Raw genomic sequence first — 24003 nt, 5'->3', positions numbered from 1 at the left:
CCACATTTTTTTTATTTACTGCTGGAATAGATTCCGGTCTTTCCCACGCAGCATTTACTCTCCTTTGCAGAGCAATATATAAGTGTGGTATGGGATCTGGGTGAGGACCTCCTGACAAAATATCTGTCATATCATCATCCTGGTATACAGGTGAATTCCTACCCCATCCCATAAACTTACTTTATTCATAAGTTTTCTGTAACCCAAATCAGCATGTTCTGCTGGATCTGGTCTTTCAAATTCCTATTCAGGGGATGCATGTAGTCCACTTGCAGACTGTAAACATTCATACAAGTCTTGCATTTTTGATTTAGGATCAATTAATTCCTCAGGAGCTTCCCTTGTACCATATTTTACTCCTGCTGATGAAGTTTAAGGTTCATCTTCATCATAGTCATTTCCTGAGGACATTTCTCCACAAACAGCTGACAGTTTGGAAAGTCTGCTTTCTGGGTGAAATATTCTCAGGAATAGGTTTCAACCCTGTAATTGGTGTCGACAGAAGCGTCGATGGCGTCGAAGTCGTGGCGGTTACCTTCGATGTTCGAGGTATTCTTCGATGTTTTCGAAGGCATTACGAATGCTGTGGAAGGAGTCTTCGAGGTAGTCGACAAACTCGACGTGACTTTTCGGCTAGGTCGTCGACCCCTTATACTCGACAGCCTTCGCAGATGTTTTCGTCAAGGTTTTTAGACGTTAAGTCATTAAAGCCTTTTTTCTTAAGGTCTGCTTTTTTAGGTGTCTGGGAAGAGTCCCTAGCAGACACCCTCGACAATTTGTCGAATTTTCTAGTTTTAGACCTTCCTCTGTCACTTTTGTGAGTAAAGGCATGACCTTCAGACATTTGAGTGTCTGGGGCGCGTTCTCAAAATTTTTTAACATCGCCTCTAAATACTTCCCACTTTTTAGGGGAGTCATATTTAGTTGGGCAAGTAATAACTTCCTCCGAAGTCGAAGAAGATTGGTGTTGTCTCTTTGTCGCCATTTTGGACGAAGAAGAAGACTTCCTTGATCTACTCCTCGATCTGGATTTTATGGCGTTTCGCCGAAGAAAACTTCGATGATTCCCCCCCCCCCCCACCGTCAGTTTACCTCGTCTTTCTTTCAAGGCCTTCTGGGTCATAAATTGACACGAACCGCAGTCGTTGATCCGATGTTCGGACCCGAGGCACCAGAGGCAGTTGCGATGAGGGTCCGTCAGCGTCATTTTTCTTCCGCACCTTAGACATTTCTTAAACTCTGTTTTCGGAGTAGACTGGTTCGAGGAAGACAATTCACTGTGACTGAAGCACCGTTTTATTTCGATCCGAAGCGAAGCCAACGGAAAAACAGAACTGAAGCCAAGGGGCACGCTCACGGCATTTATACAGCGGATGACGTTGGTGCTCGAAAGATGCTGCCGAGGGACATCGACGCTGTCGCCTCGAGTGGAACGCCCTCTGGTGGAGAGAAAACATTTCCAAAGCAGCAAAGCTGAAGGTAAGGATATATCTAAGATGAGGAATACGTGGGAGGACACAATTTATTCAAAGCTAAGGCTTGTAACTCACTGATCCACCTGGCTGAAGTAACAGCTATTAAGAAAGCAGGTTTCCATGACAAGAACTTTATGTCGCCCCTTTGGATGGGCTCGGAAGGAGAATCCATGAGGGCTGTTAGCACTATGTTCAAGCTCCAGGCTGGAACCGGCGTAGGCGGGTATTGCGTAGAAGTCCTTCAAGGAAGACCTTAAGGGCCAGAAGGGAGAGTAAGGACTGCATCTCCGGGGCCGTTGTGTATGCCATAATGGCTGACAGGTGGACCTTGATTGAAAACCGTGAAAGACCTGCTTTGGCTAAGTGCAATAACTAGGGAGGTACTTGTTCAACTGAAGCCATGAGGATCAATAGCACGTGCTCACACCACCTGGAAAAACGAGTCAATTTCCTAGTGCAAGTGATGCGTGTAGAAGGAGCACTTTAGGCACGGATTCTATATCCCAGCATTCCACAGGCAGCTTGAGATTCATCAGTTTGCGCTGCTCAGAAACCAGGCCGAGAGACAGGTTAGCTGGATCATGGGGGACCTTGCAGTTCTGTTGCGTGAATAGATACTGATGCGCCTTGAGGCGAATCGGGGGCCATCGGGACAGATTCAGAAGGGTCGAGTACCAGACCTGCCATGCCCAGTCCTTTGCAATTAGGATCATAGAACACTTATACTCCCTCAGTCTGCGTAGTATCCTGGAGAGGAGGGTAAAGGGGGGAAGGCACATAGGAACTTCCCTGTCCAATTCACTGAGAATGCGTCTCCTACTGAGACTCCAAGTACCTGGAGGCGAACATTTTGCATTTCTTGTTGGCAAAAAGATTGAGATGTGGATGGCCCCATAAGGCGAAAACCCGTTGGGCTTCCTTCTCGTCCAGCTCCCACTCGTGAGAAGACATGTAGTCCCTGCTCAGCTTGTCTGCTAGGACATTGTCCACTCCCGGAAGATGTTCCGCCTTGATTTGGACTCTGTGATGCAAGGCCAATGCCCATAGTAGTTGAGCTTCTTGGGATAAGATATCTGACCTTGTGCATGCTTGTTTGTGTAGCACATGGAGGTCGTGTTATCTGTAAAGCGAGTACCTCCCCTGCTACTACCGGAAGGACCGCTTTCAGTGTCCACCGAATGGCCGAGTTCCAACATGTTGATGTGGAGGTGACTCCTGGGGTGACCAGGAACCCTTGGTTTGTAGATCTGCAAGATGAGCGCCCCAGCCCAAAAGAGACTAGTCCGTCCTCAAGAGAAGTAGAGGTTGGTGCCTGAAACGGCATTCCCTATAAGAGGTTCTGCAGAGTGTTCCACCATCAAAGAGGCTTGTGCAGAGTTGCAGGAATCTGGACGATGGCCTCCCACAAACCGAGAGGTTGTTTCCATTGGTGGTCTAATGCCTCCTGAACAGGCCTCATGCGAAGCCTGCAATTTGGTATGAAGAATATACATGAGGACATCATGCCCAGAAGGGACTCCTAAGAGTGCACCGATGTTGTTTCTCTCCCTAAGAAACAGGAAGTCAAGTGGAGAATTGCTGATGCTCTTTCTGCCAACGGTCTCACTCTGGGAATGTCGGTGGTGAGATTGGCTCCCAGGAAAGAAACTGTCTTGCTGGGAACTGGACAGGACTTCGCTTAGTTTATGGTGAAACATAACGCTTATGAGATTTGTGGTCTTTGAAACTGCCAAGCAAACGCTTGAGGCGGAATTCGCCCTCATCAACGAGTCGTCCAGATATGCAGACTTCTGTTCCTGTTCTCTTGAGTTTTGCAGCCGCTGGTGCTAGGCATTTTGTAAACCCCCTCACTGCTGATCTCAGACCGAACGGGAGCACTCTAAACGGAAAATGAAGATCACCCGCAGTGAACCTGAGGAATTTTCTGTGTGCTGGATGGATCGGTACGTGGAAGTATGCATCCTCCAACTCTAGAGTGGCTTAGAATTAGTGCATGTTTAGCCAAGGGAGCACTCCTTGCAGTTATATCTTGAATTTGATTCGCTTGATATATTTTTTTTAGCGCTCAAAGGTCCAAGATGGGTCGCCATTGACCATTCTTTTTGAATGGTAAGAAACGGAGTAGAAACCTTTCCCTTTTAGAGAGTAAGGTACTGGGCTCCATCGCTGCTTTGTGCAGCAATTTCTGGATTTCGGACATCACTTTAACATATGTACGTTGCGCGGAGCCGGCGGTAAGGAAGGGGGCTGGTCTAGAAATTCCAAGCCGTGTCCCTCACGCACCACCAGCAACACCCATTTGTCTGATGTTATTGACTGCCAGCATTGGTAGAACTGGCTCACCCTTGCCCCCACCGGGGTGTGATGTTGAGGGGGAGGAGCTAGACTCAGTTTTACTTGCTCTGCCACTTCCCTTGAGCGGCGCCCCGCCTTCCTCTCTGGGCGTACTTATTGGACGATTGGTATTTGGAGTCGTGGTATAAACTTTCTTGCGACTTCTGGCCGTAGGAAGGGCAGTTAAAACCTCTGTACTTCGAGGATGACCCTCAAAATGGACGAAACGGCCAGCGATCCTTGTCTTTCAAGGAACTGATGGCACATGCCGTGTCAGTTTTGATTCCTTTGAGGTGGTAATCCATCTTTTTCCCAAAGAACTCTTGACCATCGAAGGGCATATCCAAAATCTGCGTTTGGACCGCAGGTCTGAAATTGGTAGACTTCATCCAAGCATGTCTTCTCAGCACTGTGCCGTGGACCATATGCCGGAAACCTGACTCCGCCACATCAAGTGCAGCTTCATTCATATGATCCGAAGCTGCTTCCACATCAGTGATCGACCTGGCTTCCTCAAGTTCTACAGGTAGCTGTTTGGCCAGCTTGGACATGGAGCCAAAGCTTGCGGTCGAATCTCGCCATCATGGCCAGCGCGTTGCCCGGCTTGATGGTAAGCGTTGCGGATACTTTCCTGCCGATAGCCTCTAGTTTGCGACCGTCCTTGTCCGGTGGGACTGAGAGGCGATGCTTGATTGGTCAACTTTTCCCTATCTGCTACTGTGATAACCGAGTCCGGTTTTGTATGACCTCGAAGACAAAGAGGAGCAGACTCCGGAGCCTTGTACTTTTTCTCTGGCCTGGAAACTAGAGCCGAAGTGGATAAGGGTGTGGCTAATATCTTGGACCCGGACTGCCAAATGGTGTTGATTGTAGTAACAGTTCTCCTACGTTTGTCCCGGTGCTCTGAGCACCGACTTCTCCGATGTGACCTGTAACTGGAACAATTCTGTGGCTTTGCCGATGATGGTATGAAAAGAGACTATCATCCGGCGGTGAAGAGCCACCCGGAGAATCTTTCTTTCTGGGCTTTGACAATGTAATCATCCCATTCACTAGTGTCTGGTTCTTGCGTGATCTCGCCTTCTTTCGGCTCAGAAAACTCTGAAAGGATCTTGTCAGTCCGAGACCGAAACAGAGGATGGTACAATCGTTGGATCTTGTCCTGTGCAACGATGCCGGAGAAGGGACCCTTGTCGGTGAAGCACCGATTTTCCTGCTCCTAGACCTGCGAGGTGGCTCGGGTGAACGCACCCTTTTCTGTGGCCTACTCCTGGAAGGGGAATGCCTTGGCGTGCTGTCTATATGAAAAATCCCTCTGAGGAGGGTTAGACTCTCTCGGTACAGTTGCCTTGCTTTTTTCCTTTTGTCATCTGTTGAGCTCTTCAATGATCCTTTGCATTGATAACATTAGCACAGGATCATACGGATCAGCAGACATCTCTGTACTAGGTTGCCAAGGAGGACTGTGTTCCAAGGGTGTAAGAGTATTGTTCCTCAACAGTGTCTGAAAATCCCTCTTACAGGATGACGTTAAGCAGATAATTACGTTCCCTGTGGTTCAAGAGCGTCCACAAAATGAGGCGGTGCGTCTAAAGACTCAGGGAGACGGTCTTCATTGGTTGGCATAACAGTGGCATCAGCGAGGGCGTTTTGGGCCCCACTTCCGTCGGTAACGAAACTTGCGGTGCCGTGGAAGTTTTCGTTGACTGCCTCGTCAACGGCAGATCCATAGACTAGGATTTCATGGACGCTGGCTTGCTTTTATCCGTCGAGTGCATGGAAGAAGATTTCATGGACGGTAACTTCTCCGTCGAGAGCTTTGCGGACGAGTGATGAGCCTCAGTCGACAATTGTTTCGTGGATGAGAAACTCCCTGCCGAGGAAGTCGTGGACGATGCGGTTTGCGTGGTGGTCGATGAGGATGCCGTTGACGGCTTGGTGGACGACAGGCATATACCTTTACTGCCGCCGGTAGACTGCTTCTCTGTAGAGGACTGATGACTGCTGCGCCCCCACGCCCCTCTCCCCTGATTTTCCGTAAACTCCTTACCTTTGGAGGTCGTTTTTGCTGTAGAATGCTTCATCTTATGGCTTGTAGAGTGCAGGGGAGGAAGGAAAGGTATAATTTCCAGCTTCCTCTTGGGAGTGGGAGAGGAACTCCTTTCCACTGAAGAAGCCCTTCTTTTAGAAGTTTGTTTCTCAGCCAACTTGCTTGAGTTAACAGGGGCTGTCTTTGCAGATTCCTCATCAGAAGAAAGTTCCTTAGCTTCCAAATGAAGGAGAAGTCTATGCCTGTCTTGTAGGCTTTTAGGCGAGACTTGCAAATGTGACATTTTTTAATGTCATGAGGATAAAGACAGTATATACAATGATCATGGGGATCTTTCATGTAAACCACCTTTCTCTTGCACCTTGTGCAATCCCTGAAGAGGGAAAGCTTCTTGGTAGTCTGATGGTCAGCCATCTGAAGAGAAATTTCACTCGACGAATTCTGGGTCAAAACAGTTTGACACTCCAAAAACCAGTGGTGATAGCCCCTAGCCAGGGGAGTATATAAAAATGTACACTCTGAAATTTGAAGCATATAAGAAAAAAGCTCAGAGCTGGAGGATTCCATGTGTCAATTAGACTGCAGTGAAAAATCTGAAGATGGCTGCCTGGGGCGGAGCTTAAGCCCTGCCACCTCATTGGTTGGGGTCATAAATGACCAAAGTGAGGTGGAGGGACTACACAATAGAATGGCTCAAACCATAATGGGCTATGTACATGCATTGCTATGGAGCAATGTATGTTAAAAAAATGATACTTATTTTTATCACTGAGGATTCCCAGTCTGACGGGGATATTCAAGCATCCAAATCTATGAAAGTTCCAATGCTGGAGAAGTAACTTTCTTCTAATGGATTGTGTTCTCCCACATATTCCACATCTTATGATAAACTCTCAAAGCAGTGCAAGTATTCCAGGAGGAGAGAGTCAGAATTTTCAGGCTCATAATTTATGAGTTCCTTCATAGGTCTGTGCGCACAGAACGTAGCACTGTTCCAAATAAACTTGTGCAGGAGTCCTCCAGACATCCTCCCTGTCCACACGACCGAGGCCCGGGAACAGTGAGATCTGCAGAGCTGCTCAGGAACAGAAGTCATCTGCTCCACATTTTCTTCACTACAAAAAGGTACTGTAAAAGTCTGAGAGAACGTACCTCTTGTAGTAGAGTTGCTTGCATCTTCTACTATTCACAAGTCTAAACAGCGTGCGGCCCTACATTTGATTCTTCTTTTTCTTCAAATACTTCTAAAACATTGAACAAAGACTTTTCTACTTACCTACCAGAGGTGCTCCATAATATATAAAAGACTTTTGCCCATTGACTTTGGCCTAGCCTGTTACACTGAATGACTCTGCTTAGGGAATCCAAATGTATTTGCCCGCTTAAGAATATTTGTGGTCTCATGTTCTAATAACCTTTACCTTTTGCCAACTTCTAACAGTATTCTAAATGCAAACAGTAAGATATTAATGCCCCCAGCACCACCCCATAGCTATTGAAGACACCCAAGGGTGTAGGTTGTATCTGTGGGCCATCCCAAAAGGGTCTTTACTGATTTAGAAACTAAGTATACCGTATTGTAGTGTATTTGTGTACTATTATATTGCTCCCATCTGAGGAAGGCTTATTCTGACTGATAAATTATGGTTTATGCAAGAAACCTTGTGTTTAAGTGTTTATTTGAATACTTGTCACTGTGAAACTCTAACTCCCCGACAGCTCACATTTACCCCTCTTGAGATATGCCTGGCTGCTCAACACGCTACCAAACGATAGTACAAGCTTATACCAAATCTTGGGGGTTCCTATTACCTGTAGTCAGAGTTGTTGTAGCGCATCCCCAAGGCTACTGCATACGGTTAACCAAAGTTTGAATGCAGTCCCCCTCGGGAACACTACAAACTGACTACAGGTATAGACACCCAACCTTTGGAATAAGCTTGTACTACACAGTTTTGGTAGTGTATTGAGCAGCCAGTTCTCTCAAGAGAGGGACTGTGAGCTGTTTGAATAAACTCTTACAGTCAAGCTTTCCTGGTAAAACAGTTATTTCACAGTCAGTTATCAAAATGTCACTAGAAGGGAATAGTTTCTTACCTGTAACTCCATTTCTCCAGCATTGGTATCTTTCATGGATTCACATGCTTTGAATATTCCCCGTCGTCAGGCTGGGAATCCCCGGTACATTATATAGACCCTTTCCCGTAGGAAAACTTTTTCGACGCTTATGCGTCCTATCCACCTCGTTTTGTATCATGCGTGCCCGAGCCGTCAGGACGTCATGATATAAATACAGGCCCCGCCCCCGCGCTCCCTCAGATTTCGGCCCCCAAAGTAGTGGGGGAACCGGTTTGCATGATCAGGGGAGGCAGGTGGGCGCATGTGAATCCATGAAAGATACCAATGCTGGAGAAATGGAGTTACAGGTAAGAAACTATTCCCTTCTCCAGCATTGGATCTTTCATGGATTCACATGCTTTGAATAGATTACATAGCAGTACTACCCCCAAGAGGAGGTGTGCATGCAAACCCCTATACATTCTTCGCAAAAGGCCGTTCCCTAAGATTATGTATACATCAGTAATAGTTTACATAGGGAAAAAACGGACCACATACAGTCATAAATTCCACAGGATGCCACCCCGCAGCCGGGGCTTACCTTACTGGAATAGGTGTCGAAGCACCGCCTGTCCCATCCGGGTGTCTTCGGCATGTTGCTGCGACAGGCAGTAATGGCGGGTAAAGGTGTGTGTAGTCGCCCAGGTAGCCGCCATGCAGATGTCCCCTAGAGGGACTCCGGCCCACAGTGCCGTCGACGATGCCGCTGCTCTAGTTGAATGAGCTCTTGGCCGTCGTAGAAGAGGCTTCCCTGCCTTGGAATGGCAGTACGAGATGGTAGATGACACCCATCTTGAAAGTCCTTGCTTTGAAATGGCTTTTCCTCTAGCACCCAACCCATAGGCCACAAACAGCTGTCTCGTTTCTCTGAACGGTTGCGTACGATGAAGATAAAACTTGAGAGCCCTTTTTACATCCAATGTGTGTAGCATGCGCTCCGCTCCCGAGCATGGCTCCGGAAAAAACGTAGGCAACACGATAGAAGAGTGTTTATGAAACACCGAAGGAGCTTTTGGTATGAACTGTGGGTTAGTGGCTAGGACTACCTTGGTCTTGAAAAATCGTAAGTATGGTGGGTCCACCATTAGAGCCTGAACTTCTGAGATACGTCGGGCTGAAGTGATGGCCACCAGGAAGGCCAATTTCCACGACAGAAACTTCAGAGACGATGATGACATTGGCTCAAACGGAGGTTTCATAAGAGACGTTAAGATCAGATTGAGGCTCCACTCCGGTGGAAATTTCTTCTCTGGAGGGAAACTCCGAAAGAGGCCTTTAAGGAAGTGCTTAATCAGGCGGTCGCTGAACAATGGTGCCGAGTGCCGTCGACGAGTAAACCTGGAAATGGCTGCTAGGTGTACTTTTATTGACGACACCGACAGGCCCATTTGAGCTAATAACAGCAAGTATGGAAGGAGCTGTTCCGGCCTAATCGATTGCGGGGCCAAACCTGGTTGATCCTCACACCATTGACAGAACCTTTTCCATTTGTACGCGTATGAGGCGTTTGTGGAAGGTGCTCTTGCCGCTTGCAGGATACGTCGACAGTCCTCCGGAATCGTTAGCCGACCAAATTCGGCGAAGTCAGGAGCCAGGCCGTCAACTTGAGGCTGTCCGGGTCGTGATGCCAAACGACACCCTCCTGTCGAGACAGAAGGTCGGGGGTCTTCTGGAATCTCATCGGTTCCGCCGCCGCTAAGTGTAGTAGGTCTGAAAACCACACTTGTCTGGCCCAGTATGGGGCCACCAGAATTACCCGACATGGGTACCTGAGGATCCATTGCAACGTCCTCCTGACAAGGGGAAAAGGAGGAAATGCGTACAGGAATTTGTTCGTCCATGGGAATGAGAACGCATCCCCCAGTGAGCCCTGCTGAGGCCATCTGCTTGCGTACTGATGGCATTTCTTGTTGTTCTTCGTTGCAAACAGGTCTATGGAAGGGTGTCCCCATTCCTTGAATACTTGTTGAAGTTGTTGGTCGTTCAGCACCCATTCGTGAACTTCGTTCATTTCTCTGCTGAGGGCATCGGCTTCCACGTTTTTCACTCCTGGTAGGTGAAATGCTAAGATTTGTATGTTGTGTTGAAGGGCCCAATGCCAGATTTTCTGTGCCTCTGTCGATAGGGACCTGGAACGTGTCCCTCCTTGTTTCCTCAAGTAGAACATCGTAGTGGTGTTGTCCGTCATGACACGCACCACCGAGTCCCTCAGTTGCGGAAGAAAAGACTTCAGAGCCCATCGCACTGCTCTCAGTTCTAGCAGGTTGATATGCAGGGAGGACTCCTGCAAAGACCACTGGCCTTGTACCTGTAACATATCCAGATGAGCTCCCCATCCGCTCAGCGATGCATCCGTCACCACCGTCTTTTGGAACTCTGGTTCCAGTAGAGGCATCCCTCTCGTTAGGTGAGTAGACACTTTCCACCAGCCGAGTGCTTGAACTAGTTGTTCGTCGACGACCAGTCTGTCGGACCAGCGACCTCTGCTCTGTGCCCAACGGTCCGCTAGAAATTCCTGGCAAGGCCTCATAAACAGACGGCAGTTGTTTATTAACGGAATGCAGGACGACATGGTCCCTAGCAGGGACATGTACTTGCGCACAGAGACTCTGGTACCGCCGCTCCATTCCGACGCCTTGTTTTGAAGTTTCTGAATTCTTTCGCTGGATGGTTTCACCAGGCTTGTGTGCGTATGAAACTCCGCTCCTAGAAAGACCAAGGTCCTCGAAGGCTCTACTGAGGACTTGTTGAAGTTTATTGCGAAGCCCAGTTCCTGTAAGATGGACATTGTGGCTCGTAGACTGTCTCGTGTTTGTTCCTTGGATGACCCTCTGATTAGCCAGTCGTCTAGATATGGATAGACATGATGACCATCCTTCCTTAAATGGGCCGCTATAGGGGCCAAGCACTTGGTGAACGTCCTGGGGGAGGACTTGAGCCCGAACGGGAGGACCTTGAACTGAAAATGCTTTCTCCCGACGACGAATCTTAAATATCTCCTGTGTCGTGGGCGTATTGGGATGTGAAAATAAGCATCCTGAAGGTCTAGTGAAGAGAGATAGTCCATGGGTTGCACCGATCTGATAACCTCTTGGAGTTTTAGCATTTTGAATTTTTGGCTCTTTAGCCACTTGTTGAGTACCCTCAGGTCGAGAATGGGCCTCCATTTGCCGTTTGGCTTTTTGACAACAAAGAACCTGGAATAAACTCCTTGGCCTTCCTGTGCCACAGGAACTCTCTCTACCGCCCCTTTTCGCAACATAAGCTCCGCCTCTTGTCGTAGGATTTGGAGGTGGGGCTGTGTCGAGAATAAAGGAGGAAGACGCGGAGGCTTGTCTTTGAATTGCAGCGCATGACCCATGCGAATCGTGTCTAGGACCCATCGATCTTTGGTGATGCATTTCCATCGGTCGAAGTGATGAGAGACTCGACCCCCCAGGACGTTCCGAAGGCCGTCATTGGTTGCTGGTTTGCTTGTTCTTCGTTGACGACGGACCTGAGCCTCGCCGCCTGGAGGCTTGATAGTCCCTGCTTCCACGTGCCGACTGGGACGCTCGTCTGAACCCTTGTGAAGAGTACGAGGGCCTGTTAAATCCACGGTCCCTCGAGGCTCCAAAGCGGGAGTTTCCAGAAGCACCTCTGAAAGGGCGAAAAGAGCGAAAATTTCTACCCGTTTGAAGGGCGCCGAGGGACCTAGCAGTATCCGTGTCTTCTTTCATCCCTTTCAGCGCTTCATCAACCTTTTCGCCAAACAGGTGCTCCCCTTCGCATGGCATGTCCAGGACTTTGTACTGTACTTCAGGACGGAAAGTAGTACATTTGAGCCACGCTTGTCGACGAAGCACTACTCCATGGTTGATTTGTTTGAAACCAGACTCTGCTAGGTCCACTGCGATATTAATAGCGTGGTTCGAGGCCTCCTCGCCGTCCCGCACCAGTAACATAGCTGCTTTTCGGTGTTCGTCTGGCAGGTGTTCTAGGATAGGGGCTAATTTGTGCCACATTTCCCTATCATATCGTGACACGATCGCTAAGGAATTGGCTGCTCTTACTGTCGTCGCTCCGACCGAGAGCACCTTCTTTCCAAATGCGTCCTGCCTCCTAGCCTCGCTTTCCGGTGGCGTTGAACATTTTTGCTGGACCCTGGCCTTCCTAGCTGCTGCCGCCGACACCACCGAGTCAGACAAAGGCTGTGATGTTAGACATTTTGGAGTGGACTCCGGAGCTTTAAACTTTTTCTCAATCCGTCCCTTTATGGCTGGTTCCGAGAACGGATGGCGCATCGTTTTGAGACCTTCTTGCCACACGTGGTCAAGGATTGGGATGGCAAATACCGATTTTCTCCTTTGACCCATATGGTCAAAAAGGAAACAGTCTTTCCTCTGCTCCTCAGGAATCAAGCCGAATTCGGAACACGCTTTCCCCATCATTGCATGGAAGGCTCCCACATCATCAGGGGGAGATGGCTGTGTCTGGCTCCTCGTAGACTCCAATTCTACATCCGAATTCCATGTCGGGTCCCTCGACGGTGACAGGGAGATGTCTGACCCAGAGTCATCATGTATAGAGTCGGACTCCGACAACTCACCCTCCTCCTGAGCTCGAGGACGATCTTTTACCGCCTGGGGAGCCGATGGGTGATTCGTCGACGAGCGAGCCGTACAAGTTTGCTCGTCGACGGAAGGTACAGACAGAAGTGACGATGACGTCCCAGGTTGAGGGAACTGGGTATCCAGCCGCTGTAGTAGCTTCTGAAGAGTATTAAGCACATCCAGAGACAAAACTGTCTGGGGGTTCAGCAACGTGGATGATATAGGTACCATACCCCCGCTCGCACTCGTCGCCGTCGTCGTCGACGTGGAAGGCCGTAAGCCTAAATCCAATGGCTGCAGAACCATGTCACCTTCCCCTTCCGCCGAGCAGGCCGTGTCTGGCTGCAGTAAGACCTCAGGGGGGATCGGGTCATAGACCTCAGGCAGCCAAGCCATAGACTGAGTTTCCGTCGACGAAGGAATCCCAACCGCTGCTGCTTGAACGGTAATAGGCATCGTCAATGACACCGAGGTCGACGAGGAAGTCGTCGTCGTCGAGCCTTTAGACTTCGTTGTCGATTTTGATGCCGACTTCCCGGCTGAAGCTTCTCGACTCACGGAAGACCTGGGACGGTCCCCTGAGGAGGATTTAGACAGCGCCAGCCTCTCCGTCTTAGATGATGAGGAGGAGGAGGGCTTTTTATGAGATGAGGAGGATCCAGCATGTTTCCCCTTATGCTTGTCCTCAGGGCGAATTTCTGCTGGCCGCACCTTCTTCGATGGAGGCTCCGACTTGCTCCTGGAGGCCGTGGAGCCAACTTCCGAAGCCGGGTAGGCACCCGCTCCGTCATTAAGCCAGTCGACCAGCCTTCTTTTACGGTCCTTAAGGGTTTTTTGGGAGAAACCCTGGCATATCTCACATGTATCCGCCGTGTGGTGCGGGTGGAGACAGTAGATACAGTCCATGTGGCCGTCTCCTTCATAAACCTTTTTGAGGCCACAGGTTGCACATGGGCGAAATAACGCCTTTCCAGACATAATTCTCCAGATTTGAACTTCGCTTACGCGAAACAGACAAAAGAACAATCTAGTTATCACTAGTAGTAACACGAAGATCCCACTGCTTTGAAAGACGGTTGAAATCTGAGGGAGCGCGGGGGCGGGGCCTGTATTTATATCATGACGTCCTGACGGCTCGGGCACGCATGATACAAAACGAGGTGGATAGGACGCATAAGCGTCGAAAAAGTTTTCCTACGGGAAAGGGTCTATATAATGTACCGGGGATTCCCAGCCTGACGACGGGGAATATTCAAAGCATGTGAATCCATGAAAGATCCAATGCTGGAGAATGAGGCAATCTATATCATACAAAAATATACTTCAGTATATTACACTATCAGGTTCTGAGGTATTTAAACTACTTTGAAGGAGGAGCAAAATGACATTGAGCATTCATAGTAGGAGCAAAAAGGCATAGGTTAATAAAAAGTTTACAGTTACTCTTAGACAGGGCAAATGATTTGAGTTCACCAGAGGAGTTGATTCAATGCAATCGGTTAGGCCAAAGTCAACGGGCTAAAGTCTTGTATAGGTTAAACCGTTCTGGTTGTTAAACGGAAAAGTCTTTGCCAAAGATCTCAGAAGTAGTTAGTCAAAAAAAAAAAAAATCATATGTTGGTCATAAACTGACTAGGCCTGCAAGTTGAAAGTTCACACTTTCGCAGCGAGAGGTTAGTCGGGTTTTCACAGTACATTACAATGAAGAAAAGGTTGCAGTAGAAGACGTCTGTTCCTGTAGATCTCGCTGTTGCCAAGCCTCAGTCGTGGGGACAAGAGGGAGGACATCGCACTGGGACTAGTCAAAAAGCTGCCACTGGCAAATCTTCAATTCCGGTAGCTGTAGTCAAGCACACAAACTGGTGCCCATCTCCCTGATTATTCTGTTTCATGCAGCACTCTGAGGAAAATACAACCAGCTCCGAGAATGGTATCCAGGTGGCTTAGTGTCGAGTTGATCGGTCCCACCAACTCAAAAGGAGAAGTCATCCTTGCAGGGGCTTCTCTGTCGAGGTGATCTTGGCGATTCGGACCTTTAGCAGGGCTTCATCGGGCAAACAAAAAGTCCAGGAGTTGCAGCAGCCGTGTTCGGTTCTTTCGTTCCAGTGGTCAACTGCCTTCCAAGCTTAGAGACTTGCCTTTTATCAAGTTTCCTCCCATTCATGCCAGCCTAGCTGTCACTCACCCAGCAGTGTGGCTGTCCTTGCCAGACACTCAGCCAGCCAATCATGCCAGAGTGCATTTGGGTCTCCCAGGAGACTAAGCACAGTGAGTTTTGGGCACCTCCCTCACTTCCTGCCCAACACAGACACTCAGGCACCAGAGGCATTCTTCACTCTTGAAGCCCACCAAAGGCAAAGGAACAAAGGGGCCCAACCCTGGTTTGGCGTGCAGAGACAAATTCTAGAAGGACCTTTCCAAAAAGAAATGGCAAAAAAAGAAGAGCAGGACCTCTTTAAACAAAAGGGGCTCAGACGCCATCTTGAAAAACATGGCTCCGCAATTTAACGCTACCAGTCGGGAAAAATCATGGGAGTTTGTTGTGAAACCACAGACAGCCATTTCGATATAAAAGGCTAGCATTTCACAGCTACATGAGTATTTAGAAACAGGGGATACTAAGAAACCCCTCCAGCACTCTATTGTAAGATAGAGTATTTAAATTCCTAGACCCGGCATACCCTAAGTGAAGTCAGTTTCACTCCACTGCTCTGGGAAACAGTACTTGATCCCAGAGAAGGTATTAAAACCTTGGGAAAACGACATTTCACGGTAGGTGCTGTGTGACACATGACAAGATGATGCCTATGGCGTTGGTTAGACTCCCAAACCAAATGAAAGAAGAGTAAAAAACACACCAAAATACAGGAGTGGGAAAAAGGCTCACTCTCCAGGTAAAAATCCAAGTCCTCAAAAACCAGCAAAGTTGCTGGGGGTCTCTAAGGTGAAAGGAATAATCACATTTTTGAGAATTCAACCTAACAAATAGAAATCACTCTAGCCTTGGGAACAGTAGTTCACATATGGTAAGTCTAGAGAAAGTGCTGTGTGCTGCGATGCCTAAAAAGTCGTAGGAAAGGATATCTTCAAAAATACACACTGCAGAGTCATGTGAAGGAAAAAAAGAAAAAAAAATATATAGTCCAACACGCTCAAGAACAAGGAAAAAGAATCCACAAGTCCAGCAAAACATTCTAGGGATCTCACAAGCGAGAAAGATCTAGTACAGAAAAGAAAATCCATCTTCGCTACATTGGACAAGACTAAATTTCTTCGTCAACTAGTAAATTATATTTACTAGTGTCCAGAGAAAGTTGCTCTAATCCAAAGCACTGTTGTGAAAACACAAATTAAGGACTTCAGGTCCCTTAATTTTAAATATTTATTATTAAACAAATATAATACATAATTTAAACAAATTCAACATCCAAAGCTTACCAGAAGGTGGTTTATGATTTGTGGTTTGGTTGCTTCTTGGTACAGGAATAGTTTTAACAGTTCTATGTTGAGGAAATAAAGAAATTAGGATAAATATAATCATGGAAATAAACAAAGACAGCATATCCAATCATTTTAATACATCTGTACAAACAGCAAATTTACAAAGAAATTATCAAATTAATAGGTCTGTTTGCACCCAATTTGGGAATTTAGTGAAATAGTGCAAGTAATGTTAAGTACGTTTTTCTATAGTCCAATTGGTATTTGACTCTACAAGACTTATCCCTCGGATTTAGGGTACAAACTACTAATATAGGCCTGTACTACAAGGTTGGTAGAGCAGTCAGTCTCATTTTAGGAGGAGGAATGTGAGATGCTAGGGAGAATGTTCAGTTTCTGCGCTAGTTCCATTTAAGAGACCCCCAGAAATTTGCTGGAATCTGGGATCTTTGATTTTAAACTACTGAGTGGGCCTGTTTGCCACCGACTCCTGCCTTTTCCCTCTGACAAAGACTGTGCTTTATGTTTTAATGGCGTATGGTAAACGCCCTAGGCATATGCTTTTTATATAGTGATAGCTCACTTGCATTCCTCTAAATGTGTGAATACATTTTCTTGTGTGAACTGCAGTTCCCAAGAATGATAGGACAACTTTTGTTGTACTTACCTTTTTCCTTTGTGGGTCCAGCACACACCACCTAATAAAGGGTGCTTAGAGGCTACATAGTAAAAAGAGATCTCGAGTCCCTCTAATGGCAGAGGGGCAGCCAGACCGCTTTACGCACATTTTTGGGTTACATAATAACTCTTTATCCCACTTCCCATGTAACTTTTTTAATACACTAACTGGAATGGCTGGTGGCAGTGGTTTCCTTTTACTATTTTGTTAGGCCAAATATCATTTCTGTGCCAATTCCCTTCAACCTTAGAGACATCCAGCTCTTTTGCTGGACTTTAGGACTTTTAATTTTAATCCTGGAGCGAGAGACCTTTTCTCACTACCTCATGTATCTTTGATCCGATTGGGACTCAGTTTACTTTTGGAGTCTGACAAACTCCATAGGCATCTACCTTTGTATGGCGACCGCACCTTCAGTGCAGTGTCACTGAAAAGACCGTTGGATTTCAGAGGTTTGAAAACCTTCCCTTGGTTGAACTACTGTTCCAAAGCGTAGTAAAGTGAAATTGACTTTACTTTCCTCTTATTCCTATGTAGGACCAGTACACCCCATGTTATGTTGCAGTACTGGGTGGTTACTTATTAGCCAGTTTTCCTACTTATGTAAAAATGTGTATGTTACCCTCACGACTTAATGGCTGGGCGCAGTGGTTTAATTTACGTCCCATTGTGCGTTTCTACTGCAGGCTGAACCCTCAGCTGCAGTATTGCACACATGGGTGCCCATTTTGTCAAAATGACCCCAGTCTTCGTTCGCCATTTCTTGCTTGTGAGGTCTGTGTTTTACTATATGCGCCAAACCAGGTTGAACCCTTTTGTTAATTTTGCCTTTGGTGGCCTTCAGTGCTGAAATCCGCCTCTGGCTCCAGTGTGTCTAGCAGGGTAAGAAGCAACTAAGGTGCCCAGAACTCTGTCTTTAGTCTCCTTGGTTACCTGAATGCACCCAGTACTGATTGGCTGACTCTTCCTTGCAGGATAACCATGTTGCTGTTTGAGTTACAGCTAAGCTATGCATGAATGGGAGAAAACTGCATTAAGTAAAGTTTCTTGGACTGAAGGCAGAGTCGACCAATGGACAAAACATCCGAAGGAACCTAGAAGAGAAGCTTGCTGTACCCTCCTGGACTGTTCAACTGCCCGTTGAAGCCCTGCAGCAGTGCTGAAGCTCACATTTTGAATCAACTAAAGAAGCCCCGGAACGGACGACTTCTTCCCTTGGGTTAGTAGGACCAACTAACCCCAAGAGACACTTTGCTGGAGGACCTTCCCCAACTGGATGTACTACTTTGCTGCTGCTGGAACCAAGTGCCAGGGGTCGAGAAATCCATAGTCGAGTGCATGTCTGGACCATAGCTCCAGGAATAACCTCAGGACCCTCCCGAAGCAGGATAACCCAAACCAGAGTCACCATTCCAGAGTGCTGGACTCCTGAAACAAGAGAAGCCCAAAGATACACAGTGTGCCATTTCCCGGTAGCTGAAACCGCCAAGTGCCGCTGAATTGAAAAGATCCCGTAGCCGCCACCGGCCTTCAAACTGTAGTGCAGGAGTCCTCCAGCCGTCCTCCCTCTTGTCCACGCGACTGAGGCCCAGGAACCTAGGATCTGCAAGACAGAAACCAGAACAGAAGCCATCTGATCCTCTTCTTCAAACCTAAGGTACTGTCTTCACTAAGGGGTACTTACCTCTTGTCTGTAGTTTGCATTAGCTAACCTGTGACTTGCAGTAGCTGCCTTTTGCAGATTTGATCTCAGCTCTGTCCTTCATAAGCCTAACGGCCCGTGGCCCAACAGTGATTTCTTTACTAACTCTAAACTGTGTGGAAGACTTGTGCTATCTGAAGAAACTCCAAACATTATTCAAATTGACTTTGGCTGTCCTGGCTCACTGCAGACTCTTCTGATCCATTGACTTTGATTCTAACTGTCCCTCATAGGTGGTGCACAAGTTTAACTTGTATTGCTGGGGAATGTCTAATATAGACTTCATTGGGAAATTGAAAAGTGCTCACATGCTTGGAGAACCTGTCAACCTTTTTGCTTCCCAAACCTTTTCCTTTTTCACAACCTCTGAATTTATTAAGTACCAAAAAGTGATATATAAATGCCAATACTGCCTAGTAATTGAATTCACCCCAGGATGTAGTAAATGTATGGAACAAGTTACTTGTAACGGTTCTCCAGCATGGATTCATATGCTCATAAATATTCCCAGTCAGGCTGGGAGTTCTCGGTAAAAGAAAAACAATTTCGTTTCTAACCTGTTTTTCTCCTATAAACCAATCACTGAGCTCTGGGTCATGCTGCCCCTAGCCAATGACTGCCCTCTAAGCAAGCCCCATCTCTGGCAGCCATCTTCAGATTTGGTAGCACAAAAGTGTCAGGAGGACCAAGAGAAGAGCCGCAGTTGGGCAGGCGGGAGGGTTTGCATGTGAATTCATGCCAGGCCCAGCTGGAGAACAGTTAGATAAGTAACTTGGTCCTTCCCCAGCATGGGGTCTGCCATGGATTCACATGCTTATGAATAAAGAATACATCGCAGTGCACATGCACAACCATGGGCGGTGGCAAGGCTCAACAGAAGCAATCTCTTACCTCCTCACCAGGCTCACCTTCAAGCAAACAGGTTGCGCAGCACTGCTTGGCCGACTAGACTCCTCCCTGGGAACCCCGTCAACGCAGTAGAAATTTCTGCGTCTACCACCACGTAGCAGCCATGCAGATGTCCAGCAGGGGCACACCAGACAGGAACGCCGTTGTAGCAGCTATCGATCTGGGAGAATGGGCTCTCGGACGGCCAGGCAGAGGTCAGTTTGCCAACCGGTGACAGTGATACAGCCAGAGAGACACCTGGAAATGGAAGTCTTGGACAGGGCCTTCCCAAGGTTCACAGGACCAAAGTCCACAAAAAGCTAAGAACTCCTCCTGAAACTCATCGTGCGGGCCACAACACTTCAGCACTCTAGCCACATCCAGCTAGTGCAAAGTCCTTTCAGCCGGCAATGAAGACATCAGGGGGGGAGAGGGGGAGACACGTAAAACGAAGGGCTTGTTGCAGGGAAATTCTGACGTAACCTTGGGCATAAAGGAGGGGTGCGTCCGCAGCACTAACCTAGTCTTTTGAAACGTCAAGTAAGTTTGCTTGCATGACGGGGCCTGATCTCACCTACTCCTCTTGCAGAGGTGATGGCCACAAGGGAAGCGGTCTTGTGGTCTTCCACGACATAACTTGAGCTCAGTGCATAGGTTTGAATGGGGACCCCCCCCCCGCCCCCTATGAGCCTAGTCAGCACCACATTGAGCTCTCACGCCGGGGCAGAACAGCCCAGCTTGACTGGAGGGAACGGTGACATGCTGAGAAGGTCCAGGTTCCAGATCAGCCTCTGCCCCGCTGGTGCGACGAGGTTCATCATACACTGGTATAGTGAGTTGATTGATGACTCGGAACAGCAACGGAGGGAACGCATGTTGGGGAGAATTCTCAAAAATGTGCCAATTCCCTCCACCTTAGAGACCCCCAGCAACTTTGCTGCATTTTGAGGACTTGATTCTTTTACCTAGAGAGTGAGACCCTTTTTCCACTCATGTATTTTAATACAGTTTCTTTTGGTTATGGAGTTTAACCAACTCCATAGGCATCTTTTACATCTGTGTCACAGCACCCTCAGCGCAGTGGCACAGGGAAGTCTTCCAGGTTTCCCAAGGTTTTAATACCTTCTCTGGGATCAACTTTTTATGGGGGTGGGAGGGGCAGTAATCAGGCCGGGTGGGCCGGTGGCGGAGCGGCCTGCCTCCGTCGCCGTGGGAAGCCCTGCCGCCGCGCAGGCTTCCCGGGCTGAGCGCCTGGATGTTCTCTGGGATCAGCTTATGCTCATGCTGAATCTATGCCACGTCTCGAGGGCATTTGAAGCTGATCCAATTGACGGAGCGTGCTGCTGTATGCGCCTGGTCCTTAAGCCCTGCAACCTGCCTCCCCATTTGGATTTCCTACAGGTACCAGTAACGCTGTACCACAAGACTTGTCTCCGTTTTATCCCCTATGCACTCCTACTACGGCCAGTCACCGCCTATATCCATGAGCATCCATATTGGTTTACTGTGCTATGTGAAGTATCTACCTCTGCTTGGCTACTAGACACCCACTGCTACCCTACTGCTTTCCTCTAATGTACTGCCCTAAACTTCTGTATATCATGGCACTAGCATACTGAGTTGCTATACTATACAGGTATCCCAACTGACCTCAGATTAACAAATGTACTTATGAAACAATGTTGGCCTGTTCTAGCAAACTGCATTTAGGTATCTGTTCTAACATTTCTGGCTCCTACTGCTAAATTTGAATCTAGGTGTGCTCTGTTTATGCTTTTGAATTAGCCCAAACTAATGCTCATTAAGTCTCAGCTCATTTTGCACCTACTCCTTGCATTTTAGCCCAGCCTAACCCAGTGGTATATTTGTGCTTAGCGCCTAACTGCTATCAATGGTAACAGCTGACTATGTTAATTATGCCCCATCTGCTAAATTTCGAATATAGGTCGCAGTATATTTGTGCCCTGTAAATTACCCAGCATCAGTAAGCTCACGCTAAAGTTGCCCATCATAACAGAATGCAGGTATGTTCCCTTTCTGCATTATACCATCTGCCACCCCCTGCTCTAGAGGTCATTACATTAATTTTGATGAAGAGTTAAGTAGACAGATGTCCTCGTCACCACCCTATCCCCTGCCCTATACCATTCCTTCCCACACTACACCCTTTCCCCACACTAATCACAAATAAACCACATCCAGCCACCACTATGTGCACTACACATGTTAAGTTGCCCCCTGTGCCTATATCCTCAACCGCCTCCCCTCCCGACAGCTCTAAGCGCAACGAGAGACTAACCAATAGACTACCGTCCAGCAGTCACTCAGCAGTAGAATATGCCCATAAACTCATACGCTCAGATCGCCCTGGATCCACAGACAATCGCAGGCGCAAAAAGAAAAGGTGTACAGCCCCACTGAACAATCTAGGGGTCATTAGCCCCAGTCTACCAACGAAGTACCGACAAACACAGCCCACTAAGGGAGCATTACTGAATGTCAGGTCATTGGTAGCACACGCAACTGAGATTGCCAACATTATTGTGAACTATAACCTTGATTTCCTTGTAATGACAGAAACCTGGCTGTTTGAGGCAGCAGGCCCTTCTACTGCCCTAGCCGTCCCAGATAATTATTCCATTCTCCGTGTAGACAGACCTACAGCTCGCCGAGGAGGAATAGCCATTATCTTTAAAGCCACTCTCAATATAAGACTAGCCAACCCTATGTCGGCTTCATGTGAACTCCTCTCAGTTAAGTTCCAAACAGCACTATCACACTACGCATCATTTACAGGCCTCCAGGACCCCCTGGGTCCTTTGAAGATGATATCACAGCCCTAGCAGCTGACACCACCAAACCCTGGCGCAAAACCATTTTAGGAGATTTGAACCTCGGTTATAAGGACACTAGCGACCCACACGTCATCTCTCTAGCCTCTGCACTACTAGAACGAGGCTATACTCAAATTAGCACCAAACCTACCCACGAAAAAGGAAGGATACTTGACTGGGTTGCGGCTCTCAATTGTACCATCACCCTACTAGATCAGATTCCACTAGTATGGTCCGACCACCACCTTATCACCTTTGCATTGAAATCAACAACTTGGAAAGAAAAAAAAACATTATTGCTCCCCCCTGCCTCACAAGGAATAAATGTTATCACAGCAGATGCTCTGGTTCCTTTGGTAGCCCCCCCCCCCCCCTACTCAATGCCCTACCGGACACCAATGATCCCAACACTCTAACATCTACAATGAGACCATGACTACAGCCATTGATGCTTTTGCCCCGCTAAAACTACGAAAAAGGAAACCCATAGCCCATCTTAACTCATGGTTCACTCCTGAGCAAAAAAACTCTGTACTGAAAAAAGAAAATGGGAATCACGTTGGAAATCGTCCCCTACACCTGAAAAGAAAACTAACCTTGCCATTATCACTGCCACCTACAAAAATAAGATAATCCAGTCCAAAGAAGAAACCTATGATGACAGAATAGCCCAAGCCAGCTCCAGTACTAAAGAAGTATTCAACATTCTAAGAACTAGAGAACCCCAACCCACCGCCAGATACATGCACTAAAGAAAAAGCCTGGTGCACCAGCATTCAAAATGCCCTCTCCAATAAAATTAAAGGACTGCAGAGCAAAATAGCTGACAAAAGATCCCAACTAACAGTCATCACACCAGCACCTACTCTTACCCCTCACATTAACTCAGGTTTCACATTCAAAAAAGTCACCATTCCTGAAGTCCACAAAATCACTGCGTCTCTTAAACCATCTAAGGGTGATAGTTGCCCAGCCCAGATTATAAAAGATGCAGCTAGAGACCTTGCCCCATTCATAACTAAACTTGTAAACTCCTCCTCTAACAACTCCGTCCCAAGTAACCTCAAACAGTCCTGGGTTCTACCACTACTAAAAAAACAGACCTTTGACCCGGCTATACCCACTAACTACAGACCAATTACGACAGTCCACTTTCTACTGAAAATTTTGGACAGAATAGCCTACTTGCAAATACAAGATTATCTTGAAACTCACAAATTACTCGGTACCCCGTCAACCTGGCTTCAGACTCCAGCATGGAACAGAAACCGCACTTGTCGACCTCAAAAGCCAAATCGATGAATTGAAAGACAGGAAAGATGGCCATCCTACTTCTACTCGACCTATCGGCAGCTTTTGATCTGGATCACTCCATACTCTGTAACCACCTATCCTCAGTGGCCCATTTGCTCCAGTTCTGCAGTTGCCTGGATCCAATCTTTCCTCACTAACAGAACTATGCGCGTGTTCTCACCTTCAGCAGCCGCTGACACCCATCACCTGCGGAGTCCCTCAAGGATCCTGTGTCTCGCCCACTTTGTACAACATTTTTACAAAGCCACTATTTGACAAACTGGACCATCTGGGTGTCACCTACACTAATTATGCGGATGACACCCAGATACTCCTACCCCTCATGAACCTATGATATAGACGTTGCGCGGATTAACAAAGTCTACATCATCATTCAGGCATGGATGGCCACACATGGCCTCTGCCTGAATGATAAGACAGAACTACTCCTAGTCGGATCATCTAACAACCTTCTCAAACTAAGTCCTCACTACACAAATATCCTCATTGATGGGAACAGTATACCCATTGCCAAACATGTAAAAACTAGGTTTCTACCTCGATGCCCAGTCCAACCTAACTAAGCAGATTAATATG

General features: G+C 47.5%; 1 protein-coding gene across 2 annotated transcripts in view; it reads right to left on the bottom strand.

Moving 5' to 3' along the window:
* Nucleotides 1–24003, bottom strand: part of ZNF638 (zinc finger protein 638) — an 846814-nt gene that overhangs the window by 530944 nt on the left and 291867 nt on the right. For both annotated transcript variants that reach the window (XM_069632287.1, XM_069632288.1), the window contains one exon: nt 16008–16069. In XM_069632287.1, coding sequence (XP_069488388.1) covers nt 16008–16069 — 62 coding nt within the window. The remainder of the gene's footprint in view (nt 1–16007; nt 16070–24003) is intronic.

This window comes from Ambystoma mexicanum, chromosome 6q, assembly GCF_040938575.1.
Source record: "Ambystoma mexicanum isolate Mex_15411 chromosome 6q, UKY_AmexF1_1, whole genome shotgun sequence".
Lineage (NCBI taxonomy): Eukaryota > Metazoa > Chordata > Amphibia > Caudata > Ambystomatidae > Ambystoma > Ambystoma mexicanum.
This window is presented reverse-complemented; position numbering and strand designations above follow the sequence as displayed.